Source organism: Plecotus auritus (assembly GCF_963455305.1).
Source record: "Plecotus auritus genome assembly, chromosome: 8".
NCBI classification, from domain to species: domain Eukaryota; kingdom Metazoa; phylum Chordata; class Mammalia; order Chiroptera; family Vespertilionidae; genus Plecotus; species Plecotus auritus.
In genome coordinates, this window is record NC_137782.1 from 34,383,105 (window position 1) to 34,408,269 (window position 25,165).

General features: G+C 48.1%; 1 protein-coding gene across 4 annotated transcripts in view; it reads right to left on the bottom strand.

Moving 5' to 3' along the window:
- Positions 1-1,450: 1,450 nt before the first annotated feature.
- Positions 1,451-25,165, bottom strand: part of MTCL1 (microtubule crosslinking factor 1) — a 123,507-nt gene continuing 99,792 nt past the window's right edge. For 2 of the 4 annotated variants that reach the window (XM_080686270.1, XM_080686269.1), the window contains 7 exons: positions 24,512-24,679; positions 20,573-20,827; positions 14,876-15,172; positions 13,187-13,218; positions 9,322-10,861; positions 6,614-6,670; positions 1,451-3,957 (listed from right to left, as the gene is read on the bottom strand). In XM_080686270.1, coding sequence (XP_080542396.1) covers positions 6,632-6,670; positions 9,322-10,861; positions 13,187-13,218; positions 14,876-15,172; positions 20,573-20,827; positions 24,512-24,679 — 2,331 coding nt within the window. In that variant the 3' untranslated portion in view covers positions 1,451-3,957; positions 6,614-6,631. The remainder of the gene's footprint in view (positions 3,958-6,613; positions 6,671-9,321; positions 10,862-13,186; positions 13,219-14,875; positions 15,173-20,572; positions 20,828-24,511; positions 24,680-25,165) is intronic. The other 2 variants (XM_080686268.1, XM_080686267.1) reach the window with 1 other exon arrangement.

Consider the following 25,165-nt stretch of genomic DNA (forward strand, 5'->3'; position numbering starts at 1 on the left):
TACTGCCCAGCCCGACCGCAGTTTGATGAGAAATGTCTGTGGGCCACTGGTGCTGGCCATGTGCCAGGGGCAGGGCATGCCCTGCGTGCAAGGGCCGTTAGCTGTGTTTGAGGAATTTGCTCCTGCCTCTTTCTTTAGGACATAAAAGCAAATGGCACATGAACACTGGCTCCTGGAGACATACACAAACACTTCTTGCAGGCTGTCTTCTGTGCAGTTGCTCTCCTTCCGAGCCCGCATCCCCCACTTAGCTGCCTCAGCATTCATTTGGACAGGAGTGTAGAAAGTGTTTCATTCCACCATCTTGCCTTTGCAAAAGTTGGGGTGGTTCCACAATAAATGGACTCAAGAATACAAAGCCCAACTAGTAGAAAAGTGGGTGGTTGGAGAAGTTCCCAACAGTCTTTTAAGGCACTGACATGACATGACATGGCTTTGCTTGCTGGACCTGCTCCCAGCCCAGGTATTGCCTCACTGTCCTGGTCAGATGCTCCTTTACCACCTCCTCTCATAGCTGCTCCTACTCTTCTCCCACCGAACCACCTCTCCTGCCTTCACATTTAAATCCTACCCTAACTGGTTTGGCTCAGTCGGCCTGCATACTGAAGGGTCCCAGGTTCGATTCCCATCAAGGGCATATACCTGGGTGTGCAGGAGGCAGCTGATCAGTGATTCTCTCATCATTGATGTCTCTATCTCTCTCTACCTCTCTCTAATAAATAACAATATATATTTTAAAAATCCTGCTCTTCCTTCGAGGTCCAACTCAAGCCCTTTAACTTAGGATTTACATATTCCCTCCCCCACCCCCCCCCATTTTGTTTTGTTTTGGGGGAAGTCCATCTCCCCCAATTAGATAGCAAGTTCTCTCTGATGACTGGAACTTCTCCTTGTAATTCGAGGGTTCCTCACAGTCATGAGTAGCTTTGCTGTCTTCCATGCACTTTCCCCCTCTATTCTCACAGCTCCCTGGTTTTCCTTTGCTGGCCTATCTGTCTGTAATAGGCTCAGGCAGATGTGAATTAAAGCAGATCCAGGAGACTCATCAGTCTTGGGGCTTTCGAAGGAGCTACTGGTAAGAGACCCTCTTTCTCTAGGAGTTGCTAAACTGATAAGAGCCACTGGGGATTATCACTGCCAACTCCTGGGATGCTTGTCTGAGAATAAAGCCACACAGGAGCGCGAAGCCAGGAGGCAGGCAGAGTCCTGATGGCTTTCTTTGAGGCTCTGGATTGTAACTGCCCTTGACCCCAAAGCCTTCTCAGTTATGAGCACTGATAACTCTCCTTCTGGCTGCTGGCTGGTTGCTTCCAGCTGGAGGGATGTTATTGTACCTCCCAGCATTTACCCTGGCACAAGGTAGGCACACAAAAAATTTGTCAACGTGTTTATAGTTTGTTTTCAGTTCCGTCTAGAGTGGTTAAGTGAAATATTTATTTTTTTTAGATTGAAACACTGTCATTGTGGTAAAATACGTTTACCATTTAATCATATGGTCATGCAACCATCACCACTATCCACTTCCAGAACTTTTCATCATCCTAAACAGAAATCTATACCCATTAAACACCAACTTCCATTCTTCCCTCTTCCCACCTCATGGTCACCATAATTTTACTTTTTTTAATCTATGAATTTGTCTAGTCTAGGTCCCACATAGTGGGCCAAAAGTAGGCTTACAGTTGAGTATGCAAAACACAGAGTTTATTCTTGTATTATTTATAAGTTATTGTATTATTTTTCATATGATATCTGTAAACCTATTTTTGCCTCACCCTGTATAAGTGGAATCTTACAATATTTGTTATTTTTGTGAATGGCTTATTTTACGTAGCATTATGTTCTCAAGGTTCACCCATGTTGTAGTATGAGTTAGAATCTTCTTCCTTTCTAAGGCTGAATAATATTCCACTGTATATGTAGTCCACTTTTTATTTATCCATTCATCCATCAATGGACATGGGGGTTGATTCCACTCTATTGTAAACAATGCTTCTATGAACTTGGGTGTACAAATATGTGTTCAAGTCCTAGCTTTTAATTCCTCTGGTCTATAACCCAGAAGTGGAATTGCTGGATCATATGAAAATCCTGTTTAACTTTTTAAGGAATCGTCCTACTGTTTTCCAGAGCAGCTGCACCATTCTACATCCCCACCAACAGTGCACCAGGGTTCCACGGAGTCTACATGCATATCAGTAGGTGTTGCTTTCCACTTTTTTGAAAATATTTAATGATGGAACTGTGCTAATGCTCAGAATAGAACTTATTCTATGAGCCTGTGTGGATAAGAAGAAAATTGTTGTGTTCATGAAACATTAAAGCCTGAAGATCTGGCCTAAAATAGTCCTTCGTGTGTCCTGGGCAGCATGTCACTTTTATAGACTCCTACTCTCTCAAATCCATCTCAGCGCCAGGATGGAAACTGGAGTCCCTGGCCACTCCTGCTTTCCCAATGAGGGGAGAGGGACGGAAGCTGGCACATTCTGACTTGTGGGTAGTCAGTGTCCTCACCACCCCACAACCCCACATCCACCCCTTTTGGCTTTTTCAACAAGAATGAAGTTGCCTTTTTATCTACTTCAGGAGGCTCTTGCAATCCAGTGAAACTACACCACCATGCACTCAGCGTATTCCAATAGGTGCCTCATTAGCAGCGGTTGCCTTTTCCCATGAGCTCCCCTGGCCCGAGATCCCCTATTTATGGCATCTCTCCTCTTGAGCCCTAAGGAGAGACAGAGGGCGTGTGAGACACCAGGTCTGGCAACAGGCTGCCATCATGTCAAGGCTTTATTTCTACTTCATCATTGTCTCATACAGACTCCGAGGCACCGTCCTTTGTTCCAATCCAGTATCCTCATGACAGTGTGTAGTATTTTTTCCCGTAAACAGAACATTTTGAGTAAACACTGCATATTGTCAGCTCATCTTTTAACAATAATTTAAAAAAGCTACGGATATTGTATCATCGATGCAAGAAGACGACAAAAGTACAGTACGAGGGAACTCACAATGTGCACAACGGGACGACTCACTCGGGCGATGGGGAGCCACAGCAGCAGTATGTACATGCACCCCAGCGCCTCGAACCCGAGGACGTGCAAGTCGATAGAGTATGTGGATTATACAAAGAATTTGGTGAGTCCCGCTGAGGACTCGGTGCCCTTTTCCAAAACGCTGACATGTGTTCCCTCCAGCACATAGGGCATCTGTCTTGACTATTGGCTTCCTGACTTTTTCACTACAAGAAGTTCACTTTATCAGACGGTCTGAAGTTTTCAAAAATTCTTAAAAACCAAAAACACTGACAAAAGAAAATCAACTTAAAACACTCTAATTCAACGTGGAAATAAAGCAAACCAAAACGTTAACAGTGCAAATGTAACAGAGAGGCAGCCAGTATTAGATCGAGGGTGTTCAGGATCTCTTAAAATGTACATCTTTAAGACGTTTATTTTTTAAAATTTATTTATATCTTATGTACCCTTTTTAATATACTGTGTGTAAAAAAGATGGGAGACAAAAATAGTTTTCTGAGCTATGAAAAAAATTAAGTTATTACAGGCACATTTACTGTTTCGTTCTAGAAACATCTCAGGTCAGAGGTTGAACATTCAGCAGCTGTGTGTTTTTTTAAACACGTTCTTTGACCTTGGGACAACGAGCTCTCTCCTTGTGGGCAGAGTTGGGTGGGTGATGATGGTGTGGTTATGCAAATTACAGTGAATTATTCTGTGATAATCCATGCAAACTTGCATCCCGTCACTGGTGCAGCTTCTCCCCGGGCGGCTCCTCCTCCCCGAACTCCTCCAAGGAGGCCGGGTCTCCGAGCGATGGAGCCGTAGAGGCAGTGGGGGAATGTGGGGCCCAGCGGGATGGAGGGCGGCGGTTTGCTGGTCTCTCGGGCCTGGAGAAGCAGGATTCTAGGGATGGAGCTAGTGCGGAACAAGGTAGTTCCTTCAAAGCCAGAAAGAGAAAGACAGGGTTACTCAGACGGACAGTGCCTCCAGGGGGGGATTTCCCCCAAACACACTTCTTGACACTCAATGCAACAGACCGAGGGCAACTTCTGCATGCTAACTGATATTTTGCTCATGGAGAAGAACTTAAAATGGTAAGGAAAGACCTCAACAGGAATGGTCAGTGATGACAGTCATGAGAAGACATCGAGTGAGGATAAAACATGGGAAAGCCGTGAGATGGGTGTGTTTACAGAGCACCGTCAGAACTGGGCTGGAACCTATGGAGGGTGGGAAAGCCACAGGCCACATGTGGTCTACCCAGGCCACGTGGTCGGTCTGATCCAGCTGATCCCATCACTCTGCCCCTCCTGAGTGATCTACTCAGTGACAATGCCGGTCCTAAGAGGCCAGCCTCCCTTGATTTCATCCAGCTGTGTTAGGAATGAGACTCACCTCAAAACAAGCACTGCTACTGTTTATTCCAAATTGACTGGCAGTGGGTGAAACATGCAAAAATGCTGCTGGCAGAAAGTTAATTAGGTCTAGTTTTCTTTAGTGACGCCTCCTTGCAGCAGCAAGGAAGTGGAGTCAGAGTGCGCTCGTGCTTTCGTGTTGCGGGCATCCCACACCTTCTGAGAACAGATAATGCCAGACACCCTCCACCATGGTGCCCATCACCTGGAATACGTCTTCCCAGGGCTCAGTCTCCACGACAGGCAACAAGGCCACCACATGGGAATTTGCTGGCACAGAGCAATGTGCAAAGCGGTGGCAGGAGGAAACGGGGAGTCCTACAGGGTGGGATGCATCTGCCCAAATGACACTCAGACAACAGAAAGCTGAGATGGGAAACCACTGCAATGCCGATGATACAGAGCCAAGACCCTCCGAGCCAGCCAGGAGGTAGAGAGGATTTAAAGAGAGGTGACAGGCAGTTGAAGAGGTCAGAATGAGGAAGATGTAGTCAGCAGCACAGGTGAGCGACACAGGGAAGAGTCAGCGGCTGTGTTGAAGGACGATGTGACTGACGAACCAGGTGACAAGGAAGAAGATGGAAGGCGGACAGGGGAGCGATGGAGTGAGGAGGCTGCCTCCCTGTGGGGCCCGCAGAGGAGGAGCACTAACATGGAGGCTGCTTCTTGCCGGTCCCTGCCTCTTCTGTGGTTGGCACTTTCTATGACAATGGGGAGGCCCCAGGCAGCAAAACACGTGTGCTAGTGAGAACCATGACAACCTGAGGTGCCTGCCTGTGAAAACACCGTGGGCCCCGAAATACCTGGAATCCGAACTGACTCAGGGTGAGCTGTGTCCTTACCTCGCCTCAGCCCAGGGCATGCGGGGGCGCATGGTTCGGGAAATCTGTTACTGTTTGTGTCTTCTGGTGTCACTGCTCCTCGTGTGGTAAGAGATGTGTGTGCTTGTGTTGTGTATGAGAGTGTGTTGTGTGCAAGGGCGTGTGCTGGTGGGGCTGCTGCTAGAGGCTGATTGGACACACTGCAGCCAGTCCCCACCTGGCCGATGCGGGACGAGGATGTGCTTTCCATTCGTGTTGTGCCACCTCTTCACCAGCACCTGTTTGGGGGCTCCCACAGGGAGCAATGGCGTGTGGCACACATAAGCACACCTCGCTGTCCTTTCCCAACAGGCCTTGCTGTGGGCTCCGTGGGCCTCTGGTGCTTGGAGCACGTTAGTCTTGGAGAAACAATTGTACTTTTGCCCCGAGTGCTGACTCGAGATCAGTGAATGAGCTAATTATGTCCTTGATTCAACGCAAGCCTCCTGTTTTCTCATGGGCCTCGACGTGGGCTTTGAAGTCAGTTCTGAGAATACTTTTTGGAGCAGGGGTGACTTTGCTGTTTATTCAATCAACACATATCTATTGAGCACTTACTAGGTCACCCACAGTGATCACCTGGAAGGACAAGATGTATTTGCTCTTATTCCTTCTGGTGCGGTTGTTGAAAAAGAAGCCTCCTTGCATTATGGTCACCCCTGATATAGCATATGGTAATAACTTGAGCTACCAAATACCAGTAGCAGGTCCAGCAGATCCCCACACACTAGATCTCTGTGTCAGAGACAGTCCCCTCTCTGAAAGCATACTGGCTGCCAACTGCACAGGGAGCAGAAACCTAGGTGGGGTCTCTATCACCTGGGAGCCTTTCTTTGTACCAAGCAGTCCACCCTCGGCAAAAGGGTTTGTATAGGCCAGTGGTCGGCAAACCGTGGCTCGCGAGCCACATGCGGCTCGCAAGTCGCAGTTTGCCGCTCTGTTGACTAATGAGTTTGCCGACCACTGGACTAGACTAAATGTTACTGTGTAGTTGAAAGCTGTGAGGATTAGGCAATTGTGGCATATTGTGTGCAGAGAGGTAAAGTGTAGTATATGACAGTGGTCAGCAAACTCATTAGTCAACAGAGTGGCAAACAGCGGCTCGTGAGCTGCATGTGGCTCGCGAGCCACGGTTTGCCGACCACTGGTATAGGCCATCAATCTGTCCCTGCAGACGGACCCAGAGCCAGTGGGGGCGCTGCCTCTACGAAGCAGATCTGCCTGGGATGATTCCACCCGTTTCTGAGTGTCCGACGCCAACCCCGAGGTACACCAGTGCCCCTCCAGACAGCGTGGGAAGAAGGATGGAAGCACTTACTGCGTGAGGCAGGCAGGGCTAGAGTCCCCAGGGGGCAGTTAGTAAGACAGTTTGGTTCTGGACAGAACAGACAGACAAAGAAAAGAAAAGCAAGTAGGTTGAAAAGTACTTTTTAAAAAAGAAGAACAGTAAAGGTTTTACATCAACAAGCCAGGTGCCAACTCCAGGGACAGCTACCAGGAGAAGCAGGAGGTCCCCAAAAGGGGCATGGCATTCCTGGGCACCCAGACCTCTCCTCGGCCGTGACCGAAGGGAGGAACGGCCTCCCTGTGGAACAGCCACAGGCGTCTCCCTCCTGACTTCTATTCTTCCCTGAGTTGCCCTTTGGCTTAACATTTCAAACATCCTTTGGCACAGAGAGATGGAAGTTGCACGACTCTTGTATTTGAAAGGAGTCATAGAACAGCTAGTTTGTCAAAATGATGCAGCGACCGCTGCTCACACTAAAACCCTCTCCTCCCATTTTACACTTAGGTATGGGAGAGAAGAATAGAACTGCATTTCCAGATTATTTTCATTCTCTTCACGGCAGAACTCCTCACAGCTTCTCTGCATCGCTGCCTGGGTGTGATGGCTTCAAGAGAAAAGAGTAAGCAGTGTGTGGGTGAGAGTGGGAAGTCCTGCTGTGTGGGTCCCAGCCAGGATCCCTCGTCCCCGACTCGCTGTGACCATCCAGGGAGAGCCCCGGCAGGCCACGCAGGGCAGGATGGCAACTCAGAATAACTGGAGATTTTGAAATGAAAACCCAGAACTACCACAAAATTTATGGAGTGAAAAGAAGGGCTCTCCAGTGGGCCTATTATATAGTAGTCAATTCAGACGAGAAGCAATTCCACTGGAATCTAGAACAAGTAAAATTGCAACAATACAAAAAGGAGAAAGAGTCATGACATTGAAACGGTGCCAGGGAGTGTTCCAGTCAGGCTCTGACCCCGAAACGCTGCTGTGCTCCCGTCCAACGGCCGGTCATCTCTGAGGCAGTAAGCACACCTGGTGAGAAGGAAGTCCAAGACACCTGACAGAGAGCCAAAGGGCTGGGCATAGCTTTGTACCAGTAAAACCATTTTCACACCTGAGAACTGTGATTCGGTCATTAAACCATTCTTCATATTATCATAGATTGCTTTTTAACTCAAAGTATTTTTTTGGATACTAAAAATTAATTTCTATTTAGTTTCAAATATAAATGGACATTCCAGACACAGCCAGTTAATGTTTTGGGACAAAGCCCCGATTTCAGCTGACGCCTCCCCGGGCCCTGAGGCAGGCATTCACACAAACCCTCCGCAGCAGTGCGCCACTTACCTGAGGACCCTGAAGGATGGGGTGACAGAAGCCGCAGACGACACCATCTGTCACCCGAGAACACTCAACCACGGTATGTGTTCTTCTCAGAGCCCGCACACCGCTGTATCACAAAGACTCACAGCTTCGGAACATGGGGGCCATGGACCGTCAAGGTCAGGCTGAACCATATGGCATTGCCATTTCAGAAGGTCACTGGCATGATTTAACCCATTTCAGATTTAAACTCTATATTCTGAGTTAAATACCACTTGGTAGGTTAGACTGGGAAACCGACCATCATTGTTTCCCTGTGGGAAATGTGGGGCAGAACGTAGAAATACTCTTGAGGCCCGGGCCATGGGGGGTGGGAAAGAAGCGGTGGCTCAAGGAGCAAGTTTCTCTTCTTCCCGCCGCCCCTCGCCATCCACTGGGCTGCCTGGCCTGGAGAATGCCTGTGGGTGTCTGGATCCACTGGTGGAGTGTGTCCATGTGGGCTCCTGGTGGGTCGGGGCTCACGCTCCAGTCTACGCATGGATCACTCCGAACAGTGACCGACCGAGTGCACCGGGAGGCATGCGTCACCACTTCTTTCACCCCCAGCACTGTCACTGGGCTTTGTTTTATTTGCTCATTCTGGAAGTGGAAATGGGGATTGCTTTCTAAGGTGGTGTGGGACGAGGACAGCACGTGTGGATAGGCATCAGAACAGAATTCAAGGTTGACTGATTTGAGGATATTGTTAACAGGGATAAATAATAATTACATGACAATGTGATAATACGTGTGGTCATATGATAATAATGTGATAACAGGTGATGTGTCAGAGGGTAATAATCGTATTGCATGAAGGCAGGGTTTTGACTGTGTGTTGCCTCGCCTGGGTTATTACTGGGGGGCTTCGTGGACACAGAGAGTAATGTGTGAGATGGAAGGCTGCAGCTTTGCACTGAAGCCCACACTGGAGTCCAGCTGCTGTAACTCCTCGTGAAAAGTTCTAGAATCCACACTCTCAAACCCGCCCCAGCACACCTCTCATGCTGTCACATAGAAAGACCTGGAGCATGCAGAAAGCCCTGACACAACTCCCATACTTTACACACAGACATTCCTAGGACACAAATTTATCCCCAAAGATGGCACATTATGATGCCAAGTGAAACACCCAGATAAACAAATGAGCAGCCACCGCTTAGACCAAAGAAGAAAACCTGAATCACTTTTAAAAAGTAGCTCAGAGTTAGTGTTTCTGCCTATTCCATTCTCCCATAAACCAGGTATCTCCCCAGCTCCCAAGAACCTATTATGGGCCAGGATTCTTAAAATCAAATGACCTAGTACAATCCCAGGTTCAAACTTGTTTCCCTAGCATTTGAGTGGAAGAGCTGGTAGGGGGAGGGTGGGGAATACTCAGCTTTCATTACCTCCATGGACCCTGGTTCGGCTTTGACTGTCTCTCCCACGAGGCTGTCACTGTTAAGACTTGGGAGGCCCTGGGGCGCCTGCCTCCTCTCCTCCTTTAAGGCATGCTCCAACAGCTTCTTGTTGAGGATCCGGGCTACGCTCTCGGTGAATGTGTAGCCAGGGGGAGCGGATAAGTCCTGCCTCACAGGCGTGCCCTCTCCCCCTTCCTCCCTACAGGTCTCTGAGCCAACCCCGATGGGGCTGGGTGACCGTCCCCGGGAACTGGGGCTGGTGTCCTGGCCTGGGCCCAGCTCCGGCTGCGGTTCTGCTGAGCGAGACCGCCCCCCAGCCCGCGTCCCCTTCTGGAAGGGGTCCTGCACCACGGGGCTGTGGTCAATGATGTTGAAGAGACTGGAGAGGCCGTCATTGATGGCGGTGTGCACGGGGCTCTCCCGTGTGGTGGTGGAGCGGGCCCAGGCCGACTCACTGCACCCCTTCTGGGCCAGCCCTGGTGAGGTCCTGTTATTTGGCTGGTCAGCTTTGGGGAGGGGCTTTCTCTGCAGCTTGGGAGACCCATACTTGGGGGAGCAGCATGTCCGTTCGAACTTGGCCTGCACCTTCTCGATGGCGGGGGCCACCTGCCTGCTCCTAAGGCCACGGGATGGAGACGATGCGGGTGTGGCACCACCCCCTGCCTTTGGCGTGAGACACTTGTGGGGGCTGCTGGTGACGGTGCTGCCGCGCAGGGCTTCAGTCTGCAGGCCAACGCTGATGGTCTGCACGGTCTGCGTCCCAGTCGTCTGGGACCCATTGGTCTGGCAGGCCATGTCCTTGACCATGGGCTCGGGGGAACTAGAGCAGATGGCATTCCTGACAGAGAAGGCCACCTCCTTCATGTCGTCACTCATGTTCTTGGATATCCCCAGGCTGTGCAGTGGGGAGGCGAAGCCCAGGGAGGGGCAGAGGGTGCCATCCAGGGGGCGCAGGCCTCCCTCCCCATAGTCTCGGGGTTGCCTGGGAGGGGCACAAGGCCACCTGCTAAGCATGTGTTCCGAGGGGCCCCCATTAGCGTCTCCTGGGCCCCCTCGGGCTCTGCTTGTAGAAAACGGGTCCTCGGGCTCTGGGCGGCCCGAGCTCTCACCTCCGGCCACCACGATGCTGTCCAACCTGCGGACGGCCGGCGGGCTGTGCAGCACCCGCACCCCCGACGGCTCGGTGCGGACGTGGCTCCGCAGGGGCTGCTTCTGGCAGTGCTCGGGGCTGGTCATGGTGTCCGTGGTCATGGTGACGCTTGTTGTGAGGTACCAGGACGAGTCAGGGAAAGGCTCCACAGTGGCCTCGCCCCCAGCCCGCCCCCCCTCGGTCCTGCCCGCCCAGGGGTCTGGGGGCCTCTCGTCCCAGCTCTTGCTGTTGAACTCCTCGATGTACTTCAGATCATCAGGGGACAGGGGGGGAGTGATGTCCTCTTTGCTACTGGCCGCGGGCAGGCCTTTCTCTGGCAGGAAGGGAGAGACGTCCATCAGGCGCTGGAACTCAGACATGGAGGACACGGACACCGCCCTGGGAGAAGGAGTGGGAGAGGAGACAGGGTCAGCTGCCTGCCAGCCCAGGCGCCCACCAACCTGCACGGCATGTGCCTGTTTCGTGCCAGTCGCTACCGGAACTATGAGAACACTTTCCAGCCGCTCGATGTCCTCCAGCCCTGAGCTGACCCTGTGGATGTTCAATGGGCTTTTTATGGCTCTGGAATTGTTCCAGGACCTGTGTCTGGGTCAGAACGGAACACAGCCAACCCTCAAACAATGGGAATCAGTGGAAGTGGGGCTGTCAGGCAGGCATAGCTAAGCTCCAAGCCACCTTGGATGCTTCACTTCAGTCTACGGTGCCCCACAGGAGGAAGGGACACCTGGCTGTGGCCTGGCATCTCCATCTACTGACCAGAGCCTTCCGTCCCCACCATACTGGGAGCTTCCCGAGTGCTGAGCATTATGGCAGGTGCTCATGCTATGGACATGGACCGCCACAGTCCCGATCCAGAACCAGCTAATGGTATGGGGTGGGGGTGCGGGGGAGCTACCACAACAAAATAACTATCATCTGAAGTCTTTTTCACCCATTGGCCTCATCCCCTATTGACTTGAAGTACTAACCATCTCCAAAGGCCCAGTGGAAGATGGAACTAGGTCAACAAATAAATTTCCAAATACTTTTTCAAATGAAATTTCCACCTGGCCCTGCCCAAATCCACCAACAGGGCTTGGCTCCCCTCTCCCCTCTCTCTCCCTGCTCTACAGTCAGGCCTTCTCTTTGTTCCTGCTCCTCCTGTATTTCTGGACACGAGGAAGACACTCCACATGCACACAGTGGAAGGTGAAGACAGGCGAGCTAAAGCAGCAGCCAGTTTGGGGTAAGTTCCTGCCTGACAGATGTGGCTTTGGCTGTAGATTCCTCAATATATCAGCACTTTCATTCAATATATTTCTACTTGACAGGAATTTACTGACTTCCCTCTATAGGCCGGGTGCTGGAGATCTGACATGCTAGGTCGGGGGTTGCTGGAGCATTCAGGCAGCTTGTCAGCTCTCCCAGGGCAAAGAAGTAGTGGCCAGGAAGGAAGCCTGGGGCTGGCCATGCCTGTCAGTGCAGGCCCTGGACCCTTGGGCCCGGGATCCCTCTGGATGGGTGACAGGGAGGTGAGGTGTAGGCACACTCACGGTCTCTGCAACTACACCACATCCCCATAGGACACCGATATCCACCTACCTCCAAACAGGCTTGAATACTTAAGTGACTTTCTATGCCCAGCCCCGGCCCTGCCGAAGGAGCCTCTCCACTCTAGGATTGATTAATGATGGTGAAGCCAGAACTGGGGTCTGTGTACCACCTGGACTGGCCCACAGAGCCAGCAAAGCTCCCGGTGGCTCTGCCCTCACCTCGGGGTACGTGCTCTTGTGGTGGTCACTATGGGGTAAGGGTCTAGGTGACAAATGCCACCGTTAGGCTTTCCATCTTCTTATTTCTCACTAAAGGCAAAGTCAGTGATATTTCTATATTAGAAGTAATCTACAAACTGTCCAATTCCCTCTGAATAACAGGAAGCTGGCGATAACCAGTGCTGGACATAAATGTATACATCGATTTGTTACTAGGTCTTAAGGTTTCCTGCAAGCGCGATTTCCCTCCTCTTGTCTCCGGTCCTGTCAGGAAGTGGCTGAATTAACACTGAGCTTCAGAATGCTGGGGGCTGGAGCACTCTGCAGACACATGGGCCCTGACCCTTCTTGGACGTGGCTCATCTAACCCCCACGCCTGCCCACACAGGAACCACTCAGAGTTGAATCAGTGGCACCCGTGTGGGGACCTGGCCTTTAGGGCTTGGATGGTTGTTGTGGAACAGAGACCAGGTAGATAAAGGAAAGGCACCAACCTCAGCAGCATCCGAAGTAAAACAGAACAATAACTACAAAAACCAGGATGCATCTGAAACACACTGCCTAGAAAATCACTGGTATATAGTATAATGTCTCCTAGCCTAGCAAGAGGGAGCTTTTCCAGATTTTAAATGAGAAGAGAGGAGTTTCCATGGACTTTTCAAAAACTATTTACCACAATATTCCTTAACATACACAATCCACAACTAGAATGGCAAAGTTCTTACCCTAAAGCTAATAAGCAAACACAGCAGGTCTCTGGCCTTTTTTTGTTAACAATAAAAAAAACCCCACATTTATTAAATTAAAAATAATAAAGCAGCTACTTATTCAGAAGTCTTATTTTAAGTCATTTTGAAGAGAGTATTATAATAGACCGCAGTGACAGGTGGAATTTCCAGACAAGGGGATTTTATTTCAGTCGTCTACTATTGTTTTCCTCGAGCTTACATACCTTTGTAGATTTCCCTTGTGATTTTCTTCTTCCTGTAAAGAAGAAATAAGTTCATCCGAATCAGCTGATACTGGTTGCTAGGAGCTCTCAGGGTGCTATGGGATTTGTTCTGCTCTCCTGCCCTAGGACAACAGCATTGAAAATGCGCATGGAGCCAGCGGTGGTCGGGAGTGCTACTGCCCCCAGCCCTTCGAGGTTCGATAATAAAACCACGATCCACAGTGTGGTGAGGGGCTGGAGCTTCTGCAGTCCAGGGAGGAGCCCACATGAGTAAGAAAAACTGGCCATGAATTTTGTATGAACATTGTCATGGAGAAAGTGGCCCTCCTGGCTTTCTCAGCGGACTTCCCTGAGCACATGACTTTCCAACCTCGCTTGTAATGATCCAGATACGTCTGCATGCGTGCCTGCATGTGTGTGTGTGTGTGTTAGAGAGATAGAGAGATAGAGATAGAGATAGAGAGAGAGAGAGAGAGAGAGAGAGAGAGAGAGAGAGGAGAGAGAAGTGGGAGAAGATGAGATTGACAGAGTGAGTTAGAAGATGGATGTCCCTAACTGAAGTTGATTTGACATCCTTAGGCGTGAGTACTTCCTTCATTTTAAATTTCGCCTTTTGGAATCAAAGACAAAGTTACAGTGACTTCTGCTTACAAAGAATGATAGCTGCGCTGGCAGAGGACAACACGAACACAGGTGGACTTGGGTGTTTTCGAGCTGACATGGTCTGGAAGAAGGAGCAAGGATCCTACACGCTCTGATAATGAAAGTTTATGCGCCGGCGTGGTCAACAGCCTGGTGCGCTTTCCCCCAGCGAGCACGGTCTGCAGTGCAGGTCAGGAAGGGGTCCAGGCCCCTGCAGGGGGGCACCAGGCCAGTTTTCTGACCCTGCTGCCTTCTCACTGCTGTGAGCGTGGACCATGTGAGACTGCCAGCAGATCAAACAGGGTGGCATACTGGCAATGTCACATCAGCTGGGAATCTATTGCGGAGGAGTTGGGGGTAAGGGGGGGGTGGCACCTGGCCTCACTGACATGTGACTGAGTATAATTTCCCCACATTTCAACAGCACCATTGACTGAACCCTTCTCAGTCCATTAAGTACCTGGGACAGGTTAAAAAGCAGGCAGAGCAACTGTTAAATGGACTCACAAGTAACGATTCCTAAAATCAATTTTTAAAACCCAGCTTTAACAAGGGCTTAACCAGAAAAAGGTAACGCTGTGCCCTGGAGATTTCAGCACAGAGCTTAGCTCAGCCACCTGCTCGCCTAGCCTATGTAAGGTTTCTAAGTGCTGGGTTGTCTTCCCTTTGTGCAGAATAAGGCCTTCAGGGTATGTCATTGTTTAGTGACATTAGCTACTCCCAAATGTCAGGTATTTTCTTTTCAGGTGTTTTCCTGTTATTAATAAGTTTTCTATGATTTGAAGTGAAGTTGAAGATCTACACTCCCCATGCCCATTTGTGAGACCTTTCCGTTTACGCAGGACACGAAACGTGAGACAAAGTGGTAAAATAGAGCTGGCCGCAGCATAAGCTAGGAGTTTGGGGTCAGGGCCACCCAGCCATGCTCTTGGCACTGTGAAGGTTTCATTTTTTCTTAAGCCCTGGAGCCTGCCTGCCACGTGGCAGGGCTTCCCACCAACCCCTTGGTCCTGCAGTGGTTAACTGGACCCGAAAACCCAGGCCGACCTGAGGGAGGCAGTTCCTGAACTCCTTCTGGGGCCCGCGGGCCGGAGGCTCCTCTGGCTCATCCTCCAAAGACAGGGCGTCCAAGTAGAGGTTCTCCCGGGCTGAGCACCTGTCCGATTCCTTCAGCTTGGAGAGCGGCCGGTCTTCAAAAGAGGTAGAGTCCGATTCTGTGCAGGGCCACATCCCCAGGGGTTGGGGCATGCGGGGGCTTCCCGGGGGAGCAAAAGGGCGGATGTTGCCTTCTTTTTGATCACAAAGGAAATTTCCACCTCTCCGGGGACTGTTTTCTTTCTGCAACTTGAGGGTTTAAAAATTAAAACAATTAGACTCACATTTATGTCTGTTGCTCTCCTAAGACCATGGTCTCACCACAATTTGGGATTACGGATGAGTCCATCTATAATTCCATAGCTCACATCTCAAAGACCAGGAGAAGAAAATGCTCTTAAAGTTCTGGCCTTAATTTCAAAATGTAACCCACCACCATTACAAATGCTTTTTTTTTTAAAAAAATCACAATTTTGTTTGGACTGAAAATCTGCATTAATCACATACAAGCCAACTCCTTCTGACAAGACTCTGTTATTGTATATAACTTTGAGTACTGTACTCACAGGAAACAATACATTTATTTTTTAAAAATCGAACATTAAATGACATATTTAGAGCTCCTTTTTTTTTTTTAATTACCTTCAGAATTTAAGGTATACTCGGTGGAAAACGATCAGCAAACTTCTGAAGATGAATTTGGTTTTCCTAACTAGCAGTTTCCTAATGATAACAGCATATTATTTCCAAATCATCTGGAACAGGTCTTACATATAATCCGAACGATCAGACTGTTACAGCCACTAGATGGTAAAGCACCTTCCACTTTGCTTGAGAGGACGGAAACTTAGCTATAAAGGGAATTAAGCTCTCGTATGACTGAAAACAAACAACACAAGACAGATACTTTTGAGTCACACGTTTTGTGCCTGGCGCGGGAAGCTCAAGGAGCAGTTGTGGGGAACACACAGGGCCACTTGGAGTTGGGAAGACCTACCTGAGTTGGAACCACTGGCTATCAGGTCTAAGGTGCCTAACTCTTCTCAGCTCGGTATCCTCATCTGTAAACTTCCCTCCCAGGTCCAGGGGGGACTCCAGGGGAGAGGCCATTGTCGGTGAAACCACCCCTGACTTTACTTCAGGCCTGCCCTCGGGGGCTGGGACCACAATGATCACCTTGCCTATTTACTGCGCAAGAACCAAGTGGAGGATGGTCAGGAAGGGTGCCAGGGTGAAACCACAGGACAGTCAGGGAAATGCATGGAGGGCGGATGCTCTCCCTCCTCTCCTCGAAGCCCAGGAGAAGCCCTGATGGGCGGTTTCCTTCTGCTCTATCGCCTGAGCTTTCCGCACTGAGCTCTCCTCTCTGCCTCCATCAGACATGCACAGAAAGCACAGCTGAGCACTGAGGGGTCCCACCTACACACCCTTAATGGGGTCTTTGTTGAATGAGGAGCTCAGCACGCTACACGGTGGCTGCTTTTTTGAATAATTATCTCAATGACTAAAATGACTTTTGGGTTTGTCCTGAAGGGGTGGCAGAAGAAGGACGTTCAACCTTGAGTGCTGGGACAGTGCCAGGAAGTTCTAAAACTCCCTTAGAATCATATATTCTTTTAAGAAGGCATCTTTCATAAACTCTATCTTCGTGTCCCAATTTCAGCCTGCATCCACACAATGACTATACTTGTGGCCAGGTATTGCCAGGAACAAAGCCATGTGAAATAATGGGAATAGAGGACTTTTACTTAGTTTTAGTAATTTTTGAGGTGGTGGAACCAAAGTCTCCGAGTACCATCTTCATTTTGTGAGAAATATGAAGACTCGAGCAGCCAGAACTTCAGTGTTGGAGTCTGAGGCAGGATCACAGTTGTGTTAGAACAAACACATCACTCTGGGTTTCAGCTCCGCCACCTCCTCTCTCCACCCCTCTCTCCCCATGGCAGTTTAGATGCTAAATGCTTTCTTTAATCAAGAAATAAAAAGGAAAGCTTTCTATTATGTTTATCCAATTCATGTCAGCACAATTTACTTTCAACACATGATCATCTCCAAGCTATTTTGGGCAAGGAATTAAAATGCGAGAATCACAGTTGAAGCTGTAAATGTGCACGGAGCGTGTGTGTGAAGAGGGGGAGGAATGACTACAGAGGAGAGCTATGAACAAGCAGGTTCTAACTCAGGAAAGTGGAATTTCAAAAATAAACCCTGCAGCCAGGAGCAACGAGCTGGAGAGCCGGTGTTAGGTTTCCTAAAAATGAAGCTGAGTGGTTTTAGCTGGAGGTATCTGCTGCTGAGATGCCTCTGGGGTGGCGTAATAGAATAATGGGCCCTTAAAAGGATAGGGTTTCCTAGGGGAGTCATTTCAAATCAGGCATCTGCAATTACTGTATTTAGAATCCTGCAGCAGAACAACTTGTAATGCAAATATAAAGTTTTAAAGATTTGCATTTCAAATAATAGAGGGAACAATAAACCCTCAAGAGTGTCACCTCATCTGAATCAGTCAAAAGAAAAAATGGTCACTTTGTGAACACGTTTTATTATTATTTTTTAAAATATATTTTTATTGCCCTGGAGGGTTTGGTTCAGTGGATAGAGCGTTGGCCCTCAGACGAAGGGTCCTGGGTTCAATTACAGTCAAGGGCATAAATCTTGGTTGCAGGCTCAATCCCAAGGCCCCAGTCAGGGCACATGCAGGAAGCAACCAATCCATGTGTGTCTCTCTCTGTCTCCCCCCTCCAAAAACAAAAAAAACAACACACAACAACAAAGAAAATCAATAGAAAAATTGCCTTGGGTGGGGAGTAACAACAACAACTATATATATATAATTTCAGGGAGGAAAGGAGAGGGAGAGAGATAGAAACATCAATCAGTGATAAGAATCATTGATCGGCTGCTTCTTGCACGCCCCCTACTGGGGATTGAGCCTGCAACCTGGGCATGTGTCCTGACTGGGACCATGAGCTCCCGGTTCATAGGTTGATGCTCAACCACAGAACCACACCAGCTGGGCATGAACAGGTTTTAAAAGAAAGGTCTTTCATGTTGTAGAGGCAACTGATTTAAGGAAGTTACTGGGAGGAGAATGAACTTCCCTTTAGCTCTTTAGAGCTACAAGTCTTCTATCAGCATGTTAATTGGGAACTTAACAATTCTAAGGAGAAATGCAGTGTGACTCCATAAAAGTTAACTATCACCCAATCAAGTGCGGACTGAGACAGGATGTGTGATAAGATAGATGATAGGTGTTATATGACCGTACCCACACTCCCACAGTCATTCATCATGTAAAATGCCTCGTGTGGCACAATAATTATGTAGGAATTCAATGACACCCGACAAGTATGAAGCATGTGTTCTGAAAGTGGAAAATGGATTTAGTGTTCCTTCTTTTACTATCGGTATTAGGTTATCCTAGTCAAGGTTATATGGTTCACCACATAGTCAAATATCAAGAGCACACACTATGAGGAATGTTCACTCTTATTTATCTGTGAAATGTGCAGCTGAAAGTTAAATGAGTGAGCAATCCAGTTACTGATAAACAAAATCTATACACATACATACACACTTCAGCCAATTTCCTCTTACACAGAGAAAGCCTTTACCTGATTTTCAGGATTGGGCACCAAGATTTATATAATCTCCTTTTAAAATCTCTAATATTTGGGGGGAAAGGCCAGATTTATTTTTGAAAGCCACAATTGCATATCTGAAGCACCATTCACTGGCAACAAACCCTTTTCTAAAAACAGCAGTTAAGTCATTGTACAAAGCCTGTGGGATCCACCACACATACAGATTTCAGAAACAGATGAATGCCCGGAACCCATTATGCTCAAAGATGTCAACCTTGAGGACTGATGTTCTGGGGCTGTCAGCTTGGTAGAACTGTTGCAGTGTTGACAATCTGGACATGGGGTTCAGCTCCTATCCCCTTTTCTCTTTCCAAAATATGGTCTAGTAATGAGGCAAATGCTCATCCCTCGGTCATTAACTATTTGAAAGCTGAGTATCATCAAATGTCTTGCCACTTTTTCCTTTACTAGAAATTCCTCATTCCCCAAAGTAAAAAAATAACAAACCCAAAGGCTCGCTTAATTTATATCCAAGGTGTCACTTCCAAAATGAAGCCATCTAAGACCAACAGGCCCACGGCTAGCAGGCTAAGGGGACCCAGAAGGGCAGGGATGGTGATGGCCTTGCTGGGGTACAGGAGGGACAGACACAGTGAGAGATCCTGGAGGGAAGGCCAAGAGGGGACGTTCCTGGTACCAAGGTGCCTAGAGTTACTGGGATACTGACCAGCTGCTGCAGTTGGGTATAGTGAATCTGTGACCATTCTTATGAACACATGCTGTTGGCTCCTACAATTTCCACTGAACAACTGATCCACTCGGTAGAGCACAAGAACACAGGGGATTTAAGTCAGAAGATTCTCCTCAAGTGCTGGCATTTCTAGGCCGAACAGGAAATGGCCAACTTTCCTTTGATAGAATTTTTAAATGAACCATATCAAATATCAGTAGGGTGACTCAGTTGTGAGTAATCCAGGCTCAGAGAAACTTCAGCTCCTTTTTATCTGCAGTGCACTTCCTTCTCCTCAAGGATTTCTGAGCCAAAGGCTCCGGTTTTTTTCCAGTTCATTCTCCCTCCCTCACTCCCATGCAGTATGCAGATCTAGCCTTTGCTACTGCACCTGCAAAACACAGGTACCATATGTCTGGGGATAATGGAGCACATTTTTTAAAAAGGACCTCATATAAATGCAGTATGAGTATTTGTAATAGAATAATGAGGTTATTTTTCCTGAACTCAAGTTTCTTATTAATACATTTCCTTGAGGCCTCATGAATTTGTAAGTGTGACAAGCTGAAATAAAATGTAAGCTATGTAAAAATCCAGCCAGGGAGGAATTCCAAACCTTCATCAATTTAATGCAAAAATGTAATCTGTGCATCACTTAGGCACAACTACAACTACAAAAACTGTCCTAAGTCTGACGCAATGCAGAGAATAATGATCTGGGCAGTAGAAAAACAACTCCCTTCTCCCCATGAATTCATCTGAGTTTCTGACTCATTTGTTTAGCTGAAGACAATGAGCTACCAGCTACCTCCCCTGACTATGGTGCTACGTAATTATAGCTCAGTAATATCCACAGCAGGTGCAAACAGCCCGACTTCCAATTTACTTCAGCAATTTCTTTACTAATGGACAATAATTCCATTTAAGCTGGAGCAGTCACTGTGACCAGATCTTGAATGGAAAACTTAAAAGTTAATTTGCTTTTTGGCAGAAATCACTTTATAAGACCTGAAAAAAACCTCATGTTTCAGGTTTAGTCTTTAAATTCCTTTAAAAAGTTACTTCCCACCCCGGAACACACACACACACACACTCGGAAGTTACCTACAAAGTTTGCAATGAACAGATCTGTGTAATGGCTGAACCCAGGTTTCCAATACTAAAAATTCTACTTTTTCTTTTCTTCCTCTCCCTTTGGAAGCCCATGAAACATCCTAATGTACTAAGGACCTCCAAGCAGCCTGACTGTTGTTTCCACTACATGCTCAGATTTCCAAGTCACTTTAGCTGTCTCCTCTCTCTTCCCTGTTCTCTGGTGTCTGGGAGCTTCCTTACCTGTTCTATTTTCCACAAGAGTTCCTTCCTTTGCCGCTCCCACTCCTGCCGATCCCTGTCCAGACGGTCTAGGAGTTCCACCTTCTCACGGTTCCAGTTCTTCTCGCTGTGATGGATCTGCCAGCGCAGGTCCATGACCAGGCCGTGGCTGTCAGCAAGGAGCTTCTGGTGTGTCTCCCTCTCCTTCCTGAATGCCCCTTTGCTCTCAGTGGTGGAGCCTGGTTCTCCCAAGCTTTTCCCAGCCTTCTCTTCCAGCTGTCAAGGAGAAGAGAACTTAGGAACTTAGTCCCTGCCAAGTCTCACTTTGGTAGGTGAAAAAAATCTCAGATCATTAATGTATTATGCCTGGAAACATGTTTAAACCAAGATTTGACCAATCCCACGGAAGAAATCATTTTCATGCTTAAAGTCCTAATTACAAACATAGAGTCACACAGAATGTCAGTGTTCTCATAGTCTGCTTCTCAGCTCTACACCCCTACTGAGTCACCACCATCTCTTGCCTGTCCTTCTATAGAGCTCCTTGAAGACAAGTACATGTCTTCCCTATATTCTTAGCACCTCTATGGAACCTAGTGATGGGGCAGTGGTGGGACCTAGGCATCTACAATACATATTGTCAAACACTCAGGAGGTTAAATACTAAAACTAAACACATGAGCAAAAACACTCCCATCTAGGCATATCATATTCAAACTATTGAAAACTAAAGAGGAACCTGGGGAGGCAGAGAAAAGAGACACATGCATACACACACACAAAGAGGCATACATATATGAACGACAACAGACCTCTCTTCAGAAACTATTTAAGTCAGAGGACAATGGAGTGACATCTTTAAAGGGGGAAAATGGTAACATCTTTCAAAAATAAAGGAAAACAAACATTTTTGAATAAATAAAAATTGAAGGGGAAAAAATCCCATTGACAGCAGACGTCAAGAAATGATAGAGGAGCCCAGACAGTGTGGTTTAGTTGGTTGAGTATCATCCCATGCACCAGGAGGCCGCTAATTCGATTCCCAGTCAGGTCACATGCCTGGGTTGATCCCCAGTGGGGTGCCTGCAGGAGGCAGCCCATCAATGATTGTCTCTCATCATTGATGTTTCTATCTCTCTCTCCCTTCCCCTCCCTCTCTGAAATTAATAAAAATATTTTAAAAATCAAAATGCTTTACTTCCATGATGAAAACCAAGGTTATCATTTTAATTCCGTGAACGTTCTTTCTCTCACACCTAACTAGGGGCAGTTCTGCAGATGTGGCAAGCTCCCTTCTTCATGATGTTCCTATTCTATCTGACATATCCTTTCTCTCCTTTTCCATGTACTCATACTACTCATCCTCTGAGATTCATTCTAACTAAGCAGGCTTTCACAAACACTCCTTCCCTAAACCCTCAAGCCGAGGTGTGTGCCCTGCATGCCCCCACTCCTGACAGCACTGTGTACAGGCCTAGTGGGACCTTCTCTGGGTCTCTCAATGCACTGCAAACCCAGTCAAAAAAGTATCTTATTTGTTGTTGGAACCCTGGAATTTAGAATAAGGTCTGACTTAGGAGTCAATGGAAGGAATCACAGAGTTGGGAACTGATACAACATGGCCTTCATTGAGGAAAAAATACTTAAGTTTTGGTAGATTTCACCTATTTTGCATTTAAGTAGAAGAGGGTAACCATCTACACTAATAAAAGAGTAAGATGCAAATTGACTGTACCTTTGCGATGCCCACCAGCCAACCAGGAGTGAGTATGCAAATTAACCCAACAAAGATGGTGGGTTAATTTGCATACGCAGGTGCCAAGCGGCCAGGGACGGGGTGGCACGCTTGCGTTGTCACCATGGCGGTGACGTAGGCGTTCTGCACCACCCCAGCTGCTCCAGGCCTCTGGGCAGTGTGGGAAGGCGGAAAGGCGGCTCAGAGCCAGAGCAAAAAGGCGGCTCCGGCCGGAGCGAAGGCACTGCCAGCAGCCAGGGGAAGGAAGGCCCATTCTTGCATGAATCTTCATGCATATCGGGCCTCTAGTAGGACTATTATAAATGAACCAGCAGCCACCCACATTCATTGCTTCTTGGGCTGCAAATGTTTAAAAAGCATCTTAAACGATTTGGGCAGAAGATGAATCTTACCTATTACCACCTGCCTTTTAGATTTTAAGTCCTAGCATTATTTCACGGTGTTTAATGACTGTCCCTGAGGCTTTATTTGTGGTACACACGTGGGTGGATACAAAGTTTCTCTAAAACAAAGATGAAATGTTTTGAAACTGGTTCACATCAAAGATTATGCCTCCTTTTGTCAGCTACACTCAATGTCTTTGAAAATATTTAGGATTTTTTCTCCTATAAACATATTTTTAAGTAGGTTTAAAGGCAGCTCATCAAAAAGTGTTTCCACTCATTCCTCCTCTGCCTCTGACTGCTCAGGCTGCGTCCTAACATAAACAGAGCATCTAGTAGGAGACTGCTACCAGGCAGTGGGCAGGATTAGTAACTGGGTCAGTGGCTCCGTCACCTGACCAGCCTGGCCTGGCACTTCGGTTTTCCTGTGCTTTGCAGCTTCCTCTGCAGAAAACTTTGTATCTCTGCTTTCCCCAGGGCTGTGAGCCTCACACCACTGCTCCCCTGTGCCAGCCAATGCAGGTGAACTGTGGGTACCAAAGGAGCCGTTTTCTTTTTTAAAAAATATGTTTATATTGATTTTTTTAGAGCGGGAGGATATATATATATCAAATATATATATATATATATATATATATATATATATATATATATCCTCTCTCTCCAAAATTATATATATATATCAATGTGAGAGAGAAACATGGATTGGCTACCTCCCTCCAGCCCCCCGGCTGGGGATCAAACCCACAACCTGGGTATGTACCCCAACTGGAAATGGAGCTAGTACCTTTCAGTGCATGGAACGACATTCAACCAACCGAGCCACACCAGGAAGGGCAAGAGCTGTTTTCTTTTGACATTACAGGTCCTTTTCATATTTTATTAAGGCCATTTGAAAGATATCTCCTTTCTGTGCTTTTTGTGTGTATGTGTGTGTGTGCACAATTCATATAAAATTTTAATTATTTTATGGTTTGCCTCAAAATAAGGCCTAGAAAATAGATTACCAAAGATGCACAGACCTTTCCCCCTCATCATGATCAAAGGGCTGCAGGGAGTGGCTGTGCTTTTAGGAATTTCAGGGAGAAAATGTTTCTGAAAATGTAGAAAAGAATGTTTCTGGCTAAGTCTGATGTTAATAGCCCTGCCACGCCTAAAACTTCCCAGGAGGCTCTGCTCCGTGGGTAGGGTGGATGCAGGAACCCACTCTCCTCTCCACTTAAGCACGAGAGGCTCTGTGATCCGAGACCAGCCACTTCTACTGGGCTCCCATTTTCTCTGGTGTAAATCAGGTCACCAAACCTGATTAGACTTACTTCTAGGGCATGAAGTGGAAGGTCCACAGCTCTTTCTAGTATTTGCAGAAATTGAAAGGAAAGCACCTATTTACCTTTTTGAGAGATAACTAAACTACGGTCTGCTTTTTCTTAGCTCCTGTCTGAACCAGTGGTCGGCAAACCGCGGCTTGTGAGCTACATGTGGCTCGCGAGCCGCGGTTTGCCGACCACTGGTCTGAACCATGTCAGCGCATCCTGATCACCACCTGATGCTGGCGGGCCTCTGATGGGACTAAACACAACCTTGCCCAATGTGGAATGAGAAAGTAAACGCTGCTTTGAAAATGCCGACCGTGTTTCATACATGGGAGAGGGAATATGGGGGAAAGAAGATGCTTGGAATGGTGGGGAACTTTAGGAAGAGACAGCAGGTGGCTGCTCCTGGTCTCCTCACAGCCCTCTTTCTCTCAGACGAGGGTCCCTATGGTCACCTGGGCCTCCTCCCCACCTGTCCCGGGGGGGGGGAGGGGATGGGGGCAGGTACCTGCTCCAGGCGGCACTTGAGCATGGCCCACTCCACGTCCCAGGCCGCCTTGTCGCTGGCGTACTGCTGCTGCAGCCGCAGCCGGGCACACTCGTCCTCCCGCAGCTCGGAGCGCAGGTCCTCCAGCAAAGTCTTCAGCGCGCTGCACAGCTGCTGGTTCTCCACCGCCTGCGGGGACACGGGAGTGGGCTGTCACCTCATGGAAGGGTGTTCTTCAGGTCAGGAGAGGAGAGAAGCCTGGCAATCAGGGTGGTGCTGGGCTGTTTCCAAGGTGCCACTGGAAATGGGCGCAGAGCCAGGGGGTCCCCACGCTGGCCACTGGGCCCCTGGGGCTGAGACAGCTAAGGGCTCGTTGGAATAGGAGGGAGGAAGGACTCAGACTGTGCTGGGAACCTGAAGCAGAAGAGGGGAAGGCGCAGGAGGCCACAGAAAGCCCTGGAGGCCGGGGCTGCCAAGACGCTCTGTGTGACTTCAGACGTCCAAAGCTCTGGTTGGGGACGCAAATATAACAAAATACAAACACTCACCTATGTGTGCTGCCATTTTAATGCCAGCTGTTGCAACAGAAGGGAATGAATAAAGGCCTTGTGCTTCCTATAAACATAGGGTGGTCACCCCCTGACTTGCAGTTACTCCAAGGTCATAGATATGACA